The 13,923-nt window shown below is 35.9% G+C and overlaps 1 protein-coding gene across 1 annotated transcript in view; it reads left to right on the top strand.

The window, feature by feature from the left end:
- The window catches only part of TSBP1 (testis expressed basic protein 1), a 78,417-nt gene that overhangs the window by 26,384 nt on the left and 38,110 nt on the right, over positions 1 to 13,923 (top strand). Inside the window, exons 9-13 of the mRNA XM_036235078.1 lie at positions 4,609 to 4,629; positions 5,182 to 5,202; positions 5,812 to 5,832; positions 8,444 to 8,464; positions 8,985 to 9,005. Coding sequence (XP_036090971.1) covers positions 4,609 to 4,629; positions 5,182 to 5,202; positions 5,812 to 5,832; positions 8,444 to 8,464; positions 8,985 to 9,005 — 105 coding nt within the window. The remainder of the gene's footprint in view (positions 1 to 4,608; positions 4,630 to 5,181; positions 5,203 to 5,811; positions 5,833 to 8,443; positions 8,465 to 8,984; positions 9,006 to 13,923) is intronic.

Genomic DNA, 13,923 nt, shown 5'->3' with positions numbered 1-13,923 from the left:
GGACAGGGCCACAAAATTCTCAGTTCAAAATGTTCCTTTGTCTTCATTATTCTATATTACTTTAGGTTAGGAGTAGAAAATATATGATGTGTTCCACCTTTGCTCATGCCTTTGCTGGTGGCAGACTTCAGTAAGTGATCATAGTTCTCTTTCCTGTTCAGCCCACAGGCAACCTAAATTCTTCTTATCTCCCAGGAGTGGCTACTAATTTATCAGAATTAGTAAATAACTCATATATATTTGCTATTCCTAATGTAACTTAATATTGTTAAATATTAAATATATGGGAGCTATCTTTTTTAAATTATCTTTATTTGGTAGTGGGAATGCAGTATGTTACTTCAGTTTATACCACATAGAAAAATTGACATCTCTTCCCAGGTGCTGGGGTAGATCTTATCATTTCTGTAAAAAGTTATTTCCCTCAAACACAACAAGGTATAAAACAAAAAAGTTCATAAGTATGCAGGTAAAAACTATATTTATTTAATTACTTTTAGAGAAATAAATTTCAAAATTTTTAACTCAAAAAAGCTTTTCTACTAAACATAATTTTTTAAAAATAATGCTTCAGCACTTAAAGAAATTTCAACAAAGAGAAATAAAAGTACATAAGAAGCAGAATTGAACAGGTAAAAGAGGAAAGAGTGGGGAGGAAAAAAAGAAGAAAGAATTTCAGAGAAAATCTTTAGGAAAATGAAAGACCAAAATAGATTCTAAAAGTCCAAGCCATAATTTTACACAAATGAAAAAACCTTTGAAATTTCATTGTAAAATTAACTCATTTCAGAAATAAACTCGTTTCAATAAAGAGGCTTTTGACATCTTAAAATAACATTAGTTAATCTCAAGGCAGAAACAAGGGTTAGACTGCAGACAAACTCACTGGAATTTCAAAGGGCATAACTAAGGTCCTAATGAAAGTAAGGAATACACACACACGCACACACACACACACAGAGTTTTTTAAAGAGCAGAATCACACAGATTAACATGCAAACAAAATGAAATGTTTATGAAATACAGCATTCAGAATTTTCTAAATGACAATAAGGAATAAGAAAAAATATAAAAAAGGTAGAAGAAAAGTAAAATAAAGCAGAACACCTTCAATGCAGTGAAAGCTTACTACTTTGGAGAAGAATTTAATTTCTTTCTAGTCACTGAATATTTCTCTCCATAACATTTCTCATAGAAATTTTCAGCTCTCTTGTCCATTATTACTCCTCAGTTTTCACTGCAGCCCTGCAGTACAAATGAGATGTGAGATACCATTTCCATTTGAAAGATTAGAAGATTAGTATTTCAAAGGCAGTCATAGAGCTGGAGAATAGCAAAACTGGGACTCAGGTCTTTAACCTCAAGACTCTTTGTAGGTCACACCTGGTGAGAAGAGAATGGGGTTGCCTACACTCCATGCCCTCTGAAAATTTAAATCTAAGTGATATTATATTTGTCAATTTTCTTTTCTTTTTTTGTTTTAAACAGCAGACCTTTACTTAGCACAGTTCTTGTCAATTTTCATTTTAGGTAACACAAAAAACTTAAAAGCAATTCCAGAACCTTTACGTAAGTTTTCCCGTTTCTCAACTCCATTCTTTTTAATATTCTACAAAGTGCCTACTTTGGGCTGCTGAGGGCGGTTAACAAGCTACATAAAGATAGAAGAAAGGAAAACATCACTATTTTACTGTTCTCCTTTTACTTTACCAGTGTGAGGAGCTGGAGGCTGATTTCAGGATCCCCTAAGTAACTGATGATTTTCAGTTACTTAGGGGATCCTGAAATCAAAGTGGAAACTCTGCTAATAAAATTAATTAATTAATCAATCAATCAATTAAAAGGTAAAAGAAAAATCCTGGAGTTAGATACAGTTGTTTATCAAAGACAAACAGAAACTTTTAGAAGCATTTTATAGCAAGAATATAGTAAAAATTGAGAACAAGAAAACTAATTGCAGGGAGTATGATCTTATCAGTATCCTAAGGAAAGGAAGAAAATGCAGATTTACCTTCTTTCTGACTTCCATGTAAATCTAATATGTAGTAAATACTTAATCTGAAACTCTCTGAAATGTATATATTTCCTTTAGTCATGCTCCCATCAAACGTATTTGTTTGTGTTTATATTGCAGCCAGCACCGCAGGAGCCATAAGTAAGCTCTTTCTCTGTGTTTTCATTCTCATGTGCTCTGCTTTACTACACTGTTTGAATGTGTAAGACAGTCCAATTCTCAGATGTTTTTATTTTCTCCCACGCAAATAGTCAACTCCTTTCTCCTTATTTATTCTCTATTCTTATCTTAATAAGCTGTGTGCCTCTGCAAGTAAGTACTATCACTTTTAATTTTCTCAAAATCTTGAGATTCGACAACAAAAGTGAAAGTGTTAAAAACAAAAGTGGCAGAGAGAAAGGTAGGGAGCCTCCTTGCTAGAAATCCCAGTAACGCTCAGAGAAGAAGGCAATAAGTCCCAACTCTCCGACTGAGGGTCCCCAGCCTGTTGTTGTTTTCATGGAATGTATATGCCCTGCTATGAACAAAGAGCTAGTGTCTAGACAGCATTTTAAATGACATTACAACAAATCTCTCTGACAGAAGCACTGGTAGGAGATAAAGAATGAGGGGTAAATGATAAGCAGTTGGTTTAGAAAAGAAAAACAATGGTAACCAGAAACAGTGACATGTACATGCTCTGAGATTTTTTTTACTAGTCATTTATGGCCTTACTGCTGAAAGTAAGTCCAAAGACCTCCATAGGCATCACCTTGGAGTTTGCTAAAAATGTAGAATCTTAGCCTAATGCTCATCCCCAGAGCTACTAAATCAGAATCTGCATTTTAACAAGATCCCCAGGCAGTTTGTGTGCACATAAAAGTTTAGAACCATTGATCTATATGAAAGAAAATAAAAAGATGAATGCACTAGATCTAAGTTTAATCAGCTACTTCATCCATGGAGATTTTCCATAGGAAGAGTAGCCTTAAAGCGAATGACAAGAAAAAATGAAACTCACTGAGGTTTAATTCATTTCCTAACACATTTGTATTCATCATTGCTGAGGATATTCAGAGCTTAAGCTCCTGGGGCTGGGCCAGCCTTGAAAGGAAGAATAACAATGATTTGAGGGTTAGAAGTCATGGCAAATCACACCCTGTATCTAGTCCTCCTGGAGCATTTATATACATGGAACATGATTAAAATAATCAAAAGTCAAACTTCAAGAGTAAATCCTTTAGGTTCAAAGCACATGTAACCAAAGAGGGTGTGTGTGTGTGTGTGTGTGTGTGTGTGTGTGTGTGTGTGTGTGTAAAAGGCTGTTTTGCTAAGCATGGAGTCTATTACCTCAATCCCTTTATCCACTAGCCATACCTAAGAATGTCTCAAGTCTATCTAGAAATTCCTATTCCCTCTTATACTAAGATATTGCAGGTCAAGTTACTCTGTTGAATAATGGAGCCAAGGTCACCCACCAGAGACAGAAATTTCCACTGCCTCCTTCAGAAGATGAGGTTATAGATTCTAGCTTAAAAGTTTAAATGAGCCCAGCTGGAAGAAAGGCAATATCCTGTGTAACCTGCAGAGATACAAACAGGACACCCATCAGGGAAGGAACCCTGACTGCTATAACCTTGTAGCTCCAGGTGTCAGATCATTGTACTTACTGGGATCCCCCAAGGTGAGGAATGAAATATAAACCTCATTTGCTCCTCTCATGAAGTGGAAATTTAATCCCTGTTGTCTACATTTTTTATGTTTTCCTCAAAAGAATTTTGATGCAAACTGTATTCTCCTATGCCAAAGAACCACTCTCATTACTCTCTCTTATTTTTCTCATATTTTAGCTGGAGCTATTGGACCCATAAGTGAGTTCCTTTATTGCTTCATAATTGGCACTCTTTGGTTTTCCGTGGGATATGGGGCTCTCTCATCACCCTGAATCTTTCCATTTCTATACCTGTAGGTTTTCCTATTCATGCTTCTTGGTTGCATTTGAGTCTTCTGACACCTTCTGATGCCTAAACCATCAGAATAAAAAAATGCGATGAATTGTCACTGAGTGTAGGACAAGGGAAAGTCATACGATTTTTTAAATAATTACTAGAAAAAATTCTTTGAGTTATGATAAAAATAAACAGCTATTTGTGGGCTTTTCCTCAACTAAAGGAAGAGCTACAAGAACAGGCAATTCTAAGAAAAGGCAATAGAATAAGCATAAAAATACAAAGGTGGAGGTGGTGATGAAAAAAAAAAGATAAAGGAACTATCATACTACCAACCCCTAGAGTTTCAACACTTTGAGACAGCTGAAGAGTAGACAGGGAAGAGAGGGAAAGAGAGGAAGGATGGAAGTGAAAGAGAAGAGCTGACAACCTTCAGCCCAGGTTCTATATGTTCCCCTCTGCCACAGGTTTCTCATTTAATATGAATGCCGAATGACTTGATCTGGTGGAGGGTTATAGGTTTCCAAACCAAAACTACCTATGAACCTGAAGTTGTAGTTCTCCCTCTGCTAGAGTTTCTTCACAGATTCTTGCAAAAGAATTTAGGTGATATAAAAATTCTGTTAATATCAAACCACACTGATTTTTATCCTCTTTGTATTTCAGTGCAATTTACAGCACCTATTCGTAAGTACCAATTTTTTTTTTCCACTCTGGTTCTTTCAATTTCTACACAGTCTTAAGGACTGATCTACCCTATTCTTTTGATGCCATGTTTCTCAACTCCCTTAACATTTCTATTACACAGTTTCCAAAGAAACTCTGCATCAAGTAGAGAAACTGCAAATCCCAATGGACTATTGAAAAGAAAAGGGCCCGTTTAGTAGCACTTATAATGCCCTCTCAGCAAGGGAAGGTTCACTTTTCAAATTATAAGTCACTAATAAAATGAGAAAAGGGGGGGGCATAAGAAAAAAAAGAGGCATTACAAATTAGTACAGAATAAATATTTCCCAGGCCAAAGGTTTCGACCATCACTGAAAACAAGGGGAGATCTTTATTCCTGTGAGTCTCCTATGCTGTATAACACAAAGCCTGTCCAAGGATTGCAGTACAAGCAGGTTTCCATTTATGACACTCACTCTGGAGTGAATATTAGAGAATAGGTATCCTTCATGGAGGTGAAGCATACTAATCTTCCAATTTCTCTCTCTCTCCCCCTTCGCTCTCTCTCCTCAGCTGGAGCTACAGGACCTATCAGTAAGTTTGCTGATTCTCCATTGTGTGATATTTTGATGTCCAGAGATATCTTAGAGACACTTCCCTGGATTTTATGTTGAGATTTGAGGAGTTTGGAGTCCACATTTTCTGGGCCTTTGAATTTCACTAGAATTTCATTAAGTCATTAATGACCCTGTGAATGTACATTCCACTGCAAAACACAAACTATAAAGTGGAGGGTGGACCCTTGTAGGTTTCCAATGGTGTATCAACATCATGCAAAGGACTTTTAGAAACAGAGGGATATGAAGAGAAGTATGAGAGAAAGGAAGAAAATTAAGTTTCGGTGAAGAAGGATTTTTTTCAGTCCTCTACAGGGGTTTAAATAGACTAAGGGGATGACCTCTACCTAACACCTTTGCTGCTTATCTTCATGGTGGATCCATCAGATGGAGAGGCCTTGATATTGATTAGATTGTCTTAGCATCCTAGCAAGAGACTCAACATCCCCACTACTCAAATGCAGCTGACTGCAAGTTCAGTGGTGCAGATTATTACTAGGAAAAGCCTATAAGACTATGGTCTCCAGAGCCTTAAAGCACCTAATGATTTCTTTTACTTCTTTTCTCTTTTATTTACTTATTTTAGAGCTCTCTCAAAAAACCATTGGTAAGTCACCTAAGTCTCAATTATAATGCCTTTTTATCCTTTACAATTCTCAGAATATCAATGTATTTCTATTTCAATGATTCGTGCCTACAAACTCCTGGATCAAGTGTTTCCACTGCCTCATTATCCCACCCAGAATTCCTAGAGGTTGGATTCACCCAGGTTTTGCAATAAAACACATATATATTAACTATGAAGCTGAAATACAAAATGAAAAAAAAAATACCCCTAGGGATATTGCTTTCTGAGCTGTTCCCACTTAAGTATATAATGTAGCTCTTTAGAACTAATATAAAATAAAAATTTAGAACATGGCACCTTAAGTTGTTGCTTTCTATGCAAATAATTTTTTTATTATTAGATTATCTTTATTTTGTAAGATAATGCAAACTTTAAGTTACTTTTCACTTTTAATTGCTCTAAAAAGTTTGCTCCAAACAGATTCTATCTTCACCAAATTCTAGGAACTTGCCCTAATGTATTTTTCCATAGAAACATTATAAGTAATGGTTAAGTTCTAAGGTGCAATTGTCCATTGTTACATGTTTGTAAACTAAGAGCAAATAGTTACAGCTTTACACACTGGATTATAGTATTCTTAACAAAAATTAAGAATCGTTTAAATTATAAAAATTAAGAAATGTAATTTGAGATCCCCTATACTCACCTAACAGAATGAATGAGTCCTGTATTTGTACCTACCACATTTTTTGAGTGATTCCTGTAATGTCTTACAGTTTTTCTAACTCTTCCATGCATTATTTCTTTTGGATCTACAAACATTCCAATCATGGTGGGTAAAGGAGTTAATATACCCATTTTTAGAGATGAGGAGGAAGCTAAGTCTCAGGAGTCATTTCTCAAAACAATTGAGGGGGATAATTAATAATAAAGCTAGGACTGAAGTTTTGCTGACTCTTAGTTGAGTTCTTTTCATTATAATTTTTGGTATTATAATGGGTTATTAGCAAATAATAAAATGAACTTTTAATGTTAGAACTCAGGAGACAAAAAAAGTCCAATGGAGAGAAGAAATGAGAGAGAGTGCAATACAAAGAATAAAAGAGAATAACAATACAAGTTAAACAAAAAAAATGAGATAAATAATAAAAACAGGAAGAAAATTTGAAGGAGAAAGATTAAGTAAATCAACAGATAGGAGGAGAAAAAGGAATAAAAGAATGTAAGTAAATCTGAGAAAAAGAAAAAAAGGAAGATTACAAGAAGTCACAAATTAAAAGCAGAAAAGGGGGAAGAAAATACAGGGAAACTGAAGAAACAAAATAAAATTCGAAGTAATCATTTGTCCGAAGATTGAGGGGCTTACACCTAGGAGTTCCAGGATCATGGACACTTCTTTATAGATACTGTCAATGTAAACATTAAATTACTTTTGCAAAATACCTAAGTTTCTAGCTTAGCTATAGCTAATGGCTCAGGATATCCAGAACTGGTAAGCTAGCCACCTTCTAGCTTTTTTTACACAGAAAAAAGATTCGATGTTAAAGGTTTGGTGTTTATGTGTCAGAACTGAGATATTTCTCATCATGAGTGTCATGCAGTGAGGTACTTTGGAGGGGAAAAACACAGTAATGCCCACTGAGAGGAGTGTTGTTTTTTAGATTCAATTAACCATGCAAACTTATTTGGCACCAGACTATTCAGTAGGACTAAGTAAGGTAGGAAGCACAACTTGCCAGCAGAACATCAACCACCCCTCTTCTATGTTAATAGTCTTTGCAGTGGTTGCTGCAGGTATCCAAAGAGCTACCCAGGAACAATTCTCTTTTGGCCTTCCATTGGCCCAGTATGGGAGCTGCCCTGGCTTAGAAGCCTCAGGAGCCAAAATTTTGTGTAAAAACTCCATACACATAACCTGCAGGGATCTCATAAGAATCATGCCAAAATACATGGTTGCTACACTAGGGAAGCCAAAGCTATGGCTTTCTAACAGGTATTTATAGTTCTCCCAATTCACATACAGTTAACCAATCAAGGATCATTCTCATGTAAAAGTAGTATTGCCAGATAACATAGCAGGCTTACAATCTTCATGAGGTTGTCAGAAGATCAGAGCTAGAAAAACAGCTGAAGGATAAATTCTCATTTAAAGCTGCAGTTTTATTGACTCTGCCACAGACACTAAAGCCGATCAAAGCATCAGTCACCACCTTATTGGACCCAAAATGAGCTAAAAGCTGTGAAAAGATTGGATCCTTACCTCCTACCCTAATACCTACACTAGAACATCTTAGTTGGTTAGAAATAAAGATTTCAGTACAAAGGTAGTCTTTTGAAAAAGTAGTATTGTTACTGACAAAAAAAAGGGAAGTATAAAGTTTTTTCTCCTAATGTCTCCTAGGTTGACAAAAAAAAAAAAAAAAACCCTCACCTCGGGGTGAAATATTGTAATATATTGCAGTATGCTAAACATCCCTTTTGCTCTATACGTAACATAGCTGGATAAGTTCTCCCTTATGTTCTCATTACAAATACCACTTACTCTCTCCTCCTCCATCTGCCAAAGCCCTAACCCTAGAAGAAAATTAATTAAAAATGTATTCTTCACTCACCTACTTGTACTAATATGTCAATTTGGATTTCTTTTTAGTGCAAACTCCAGGACCTATCGGTAAGTTGCCTGTATATATGTCAACTCATATATATCACTCGAATTCATAACAGGTAGCATAACATTTTTCTAATAGCGATTATAACGATTTGTCAATAAAAATTGGAAAAACATTCCAAAGCAAAGATGCAATAGAGAGAATCTAGGTGAGGATGTAATAAATGAAAAGGAAGACAAAAGAAAGATGGCTGAGAGAGTAAAACAAAATTGATGTGAAGAAAAGAAATAGGGGGAGATGGAAAGAAAGGAATTCAATTAAGATTTCACCTCAAAGGAATACACTTAAGATCTCGCCTATATTGAAAGGCAATAATGAAGTGGTTATCCTTTCAATTAGGGTTACAACTCTCCTGGAGGAAAATCTGATTCTAATGGCAAAGCAGAATAAAAACGTTTAATCCTGAAGATTTGGGTTTAGTAATTCCTGGAAAACCATCTTCATTGTTTTCCTTTGGAAAACATCAATGGTGCCTCTGTTTTTCATGTTCAATAACCGCAATATCTTTGTTTCTATTTTTAGTACAATATACTGGATCTACTGGTAAGTCCCTTACCTATTTTTTCCTCTAACATTCTTTGATATTCTAAAATATCTGGAAAGCCTGCACTCTGTCCTAAATGATTCTATTGCCATAAGAACACTGGTTTTAAACATGTTTCCATGCTTCCCAGTTTCCATCTACCAAGAATTCTCCAGGGTTATTTTTTTTAAGAGTAAGAAAATTTCCCGAGTAATGGTTATGATGACTTCTATAACAATATAGGAAAACTCTCTCAAATCATAAGAGTAGCTTTCCAGTTCTAAAGTGCTTTATAGTTTATAAAGGGCCTATTCAAAGAAAATGGAGACAATACAGAGAAAATGAGAAAAGATAAGCAAATTTTAAAAATGAAATACAAAAGTGGAAAAAGACAATCAAATTTAAATAGACTGAGTTTCTATCAATTTTTTTTCCCAGTTTCCTGGGTAAATCTACCAGAGAATACTACTTAGGGTCTAATTGATCCTGAGTTCCCCAAAGCCTTTCTTTTTTCATCATGGCGTATCCTGTCCCCTCATCCCAAACACCCCCAACACACACACACACACACACACACACACACACACACACACACACACACACACACAGAGCAGAGAGAGAGAGAAAGAGAGAGAGAGAGAGAGCGCGCTTCAGGGAATGAGATATGACAGTAGGTGAGCTACAATTACAGGAATTGCAGAAGTATCAGGCTACTACAAACGCAAATGTAATAGAATGAAGGGAAAGTTCCGTCTGTATTTAGCTAAGGCAAAGACAGTATCAAAACCAGCCCTAGTCATAAGGAATTCTGAGTTTGGACATTAAGTGATAGCATTCCAAAGTTTAAGCCAAACAGGAAAAAATTATCAGAAGGCAATCAGATATACACAAACATTTCTTCAACTAGCTGAGCTCCTACCATGTATTAGAAACTGTGCTAAGCGCTGGGCATAATATCATAAATAAGAGAGAGAAAGAGGTGGTTAATATCTGGTGTCAAGTAGTTTACAGTCCTATAAGATATCCTAGATAAATGAACTCAAAATGTAGAGAGGGTAGGCAGTCTCCCGCACTATCATACCATGACCACTAAAGCTAATGTTGTCTGCCCTAAATCTTAATACCCTTTTTGATGCAAATGAATAACAACCATCATTTATCTTCTATTCCCCTAAATCTAGGCTGCCTCTTTCAGTACTTTTGATTATCGCCAAAACCTACAGCCTTGAAAGGTTTTATCATTCTTATGAAGAAAAAACAGAAGCCAGTTCACCTCAGAAGGTTTTACTATGGCAACAAGAAAGGGTCTCATCTGGCCCAAAGTCACCTAATAGCCACTATGTGCTAGAAAACCTACATGGGTACATAATTCCCTTTCCCTACGTTTCTTCCCTACTTAACTTCTTCTCCCTTATGTGCAAATTCTTTAAAAACATAATAATGTATACATGAAAACATACTACTATATTTCTTCCTTCCTAGCTTTCCCCTAAATTATAGGTGATTTGGAAGATGCAAAATGCACTCATTAATTTTTTAATTAACAAAGAACTAGTGTTCCAAATGGGACTAGTAAAAAGAAGGAGTAGGAAGAAAACTTTCAAATCAATTAAAAGATTAGGTGGAAAAGAGAGATTTGTGAAAATGAGAATGACAAAAGTACACTGAAAAATGGGTCTTATGGTCATTGTCCTGCCCCAGATGAGGTTAAACAAGCCTGAGGATGCACAGTACAAAGGTGGGTGCCTAAGCCCAGATACTACAGAGCTAACAGACAGATTTTAGAGCTCACTGCATCTTCTCTGCAGTTACCCCTTTTAAACCCATCATGGGAGAACTGGGTTCTCTTAGTTCTACACTGATTTCTCCTTTCCTTTTTCCTTTCATTCTTCTGTCAGCTGAAACTTCAGAAACAACTAGTAAGTTCCATGCCTATTCTTATATGATAGTTCCCTTCAGTTTCCTACAGGGTCTGGCATCCTTTGTTTCTGTCTTATGGATATAGAAATTCATGTTTCTCTGTCTTGTGCTCATTCCACTATCTAGCTGCCCCCAACCAAGGAATGAATGAATTGGGAAAAAACAAACCCCATTTAATAACCCAAAATATTATGTAACAAAATAATCTGAAGTTTATTGTGGCTTGTTAACAGGGAGGGAGTGTATTTGTATTAATGAATGAAAGCTCTCATGGGATGGCAGAAATAGGGAGGAAAAAAGTAAAGGCAGGAGTTTAAATTATTAATGCCCTATAGGATTTTTAAAATTTGCCAGTCACTGCAAAAAGGGAAAAGATAAATCATTGTACTTTTCTGCAGCCTTTCAGGCTAAGCAGGAGACAGAATCCCGCCCCACCCCCCTTGATGGCCAATGTTCCCTAGCACAGTATACTACAATGACTACAAGGGTTTGATGTTCCTTCTGTGGCCATTTCTGACATTCCCTCTCAGAAGTGTAGCGAGAAAACTAGTTCCTATTTCACCAGCCTTTACATACTGATTTCTCTCTTTGTTTTTCAGCTACAGGATCCTCTCGTAAGTTTGGCTATTTCTCTTCATGATGGAACTCATTTATCTCCAGCAGTATCTGATAGATATCCTTGAACTAAAATTTACCATCTATATTGGGATTGTAATAGTTAAAGTTTCTATTTCCTTGACCCCTTATTTTTTCACTACTCAGAATTCCACTAAGTTACTAAGAAGTTTCTAGAATATTCACTGAGTCACATAAAAATTAAAAAGCAGAGAAAAAAATGTATTTATGGTTCTGAAGATTGTCAATTAGTGACTTTCCATACAAAAGGAAATCAAATGTTATATAGGTTCAGATGATATTTTTGTTTCCCAGCTAGGTCATCTATACTAGCAATTAGTACATATTTTATTTGTTTCTCTGCTGTGCACTTATCAAAGTCCAGCGATGTCTACTGGAACTTGAGTTCCAGTACAGAAACTTGAAACTCTTATTTTCTTAGCCTTTTGCACCTCCATTAAGGAGCATTCTACTATCTGATAATAGGTTTTTTGGAAAGTTCAAATGCCTCTGACAGGAAAATTTTTTCAAATAGTTATATCACTAGGAAGTTTACTAATTTAAAAAAAAAAGTGAATAGGACAGTAAACAAGAATGAGGAAATAAAAATCTCTTTGTTTTTCAGTGAGATCAACTCCTCATGCTATCAGTAAGTCTGTGTGTTCACTCGATTCTCTGCCACACGGCTCAATTGGTTTCTCACTGGGGGCAGAGTGGGGTGAAAGAGCCTTTGGCCATATCGGGATGCAAAGGGTTTGAGGTCCCTCCTGGCCTCTTGTTATCTCATTATCAAAATCCCTCAGGGTTATTAATGATATATTTGAAAGTTCTAACTATTAATTTACATAAATATGAGAGGAGAGAAAAAAATGTACTTAGTCATAAAAACCATCAATAAGAGACTGTCTACAGAAAAGGAAAAAATGATAGGTGAGAAAAGAGGAGATAAGAAGTTTCTAAAACGATTTTTCATTTGAACTTCCTGCCCTACCTAGTCTGTTCTTCCATATTTGAATTCTGAGATATCTGAGAAAAATTTCCCTGACTATATAGAGATTTTAGGGGCTTAATGTTTTGACATCTTGCTTTCAGATTACCAATAATTCTCTCAGCTGCTTAATTTTATGAAAAAAAATCAAACTCCATGATTTACATAAAAAATCAAGGGCAGAGGGGAAAGTTTTCAAGCAGTTAAAAATGACCCATTATAAGGGGACTTCAAAAAATTGTGAAACAATTGAGCAGGGAAGAAAGGAAAAGAAGATAATTTTCTCTGTTTTGTTTTCCAGCTGGATCAGCTCCACATGCCACCAGTAAGTCTGCTTCCTCCATTGAGGGGTCCTGTAACCTGTCCTTTCCTGCCAGCACTGAGAGTTCTGGGCATGAGATACATACTTCTTTAAGTACTTACTTTGCCATTATCAAAATTCCATGAAGTTATTAATGATATTTTGCAAATTTCGAATTCTGCTGATTTACATTAAAAGTAAATAAAGACAGAAGGGACCATTTTTCCTGTTTTTATAATGACTTGCTGAGAAGGAACTCTCTAAATAGAAGGGGGGTGGGAAATTAATGTGAGAAAAAAGGATTATGAAGATATTTTGTTTGTCTTTCAGCTGGTCCACCACCAGTGCCTAGTGGTAAGTTCACTATTTTTTCTACTGTTTTCTGTTGTTGTCATTGTTGTTCTCTACACACTATAGGGTCCCGTCCTTGCCCTGCTCATTTTTAACTCTTGTGCAGCAAGCTGAGAATCATGGTTCCCAGTTTCCTTTCCCTGCTGTTCATATACCTTCTCTTCCGAAGTAAATTACATTTACTTAATATAGAAGACATACTTACTTTGCATGTCATATGTGGTTAAGAACTATATAGGTGCTTTAATTTTATTATCCCATTTAATCTTTAGAGTAATTCTATTGACCCTTGATTAGAAAATAAGGCCATATACTTGCCCAAGAATACACGCAGAACCATAATTTGAACAAAGAGCTATCACTACCAAATTCTCCCCCACACAAATAATCCTCCCAAGGAGGAAACTTTCTTTCAAATAAATGTCCAATGACATCTAATTTGTTTTTTAGGTGTGCCCCTGGCACCCATAAGTAAGTATTACATCAGTTTCTCTGCTTTGGTTCTCTGGTCTTCTTCAAAGTCTGAGGGACTTAGCTCTGTTAAAGTGATTTGAGTTTCTCATTGTTCTCTTGCTTCCTTATTACCCAGCTTCCCTGACATTATTATTTAAGAGAGTACTGTTTAAAAGAGAGACTAGACTAGCATCTGTCAACCAAAGAAACTGGAGAATGTTATAAAATCATAAAGGTAGGCAGAATTTTTGAGAAAGAGAGAGAACGTCCAAAACAATGTTTAAATGGAGAGACCTTTGTGTGTTCCCTC

The sequence above is a fragment of the Rousettus aegyptiacus genome, unplaced genomic scaffold (assembly GCF_014176215.1).
Source record: "Rousettus aegyptiacus isolate mRouAeg1 unplaced genomic scaffold, mRouAeg1.p scaffold_m13_p_1, whole genome shotgun sequence".
Taxonomy (NCBI): domain Eukaryota; kingdom Metazoa; phylum Chordata; class Mammalia; order Chiroptera; family Pteropodidae; genus Rousettus; species Rousettus aegyptiacus.
This window is presented reverse-complemented; position numbering and strand designations above follow the sequence as displayed.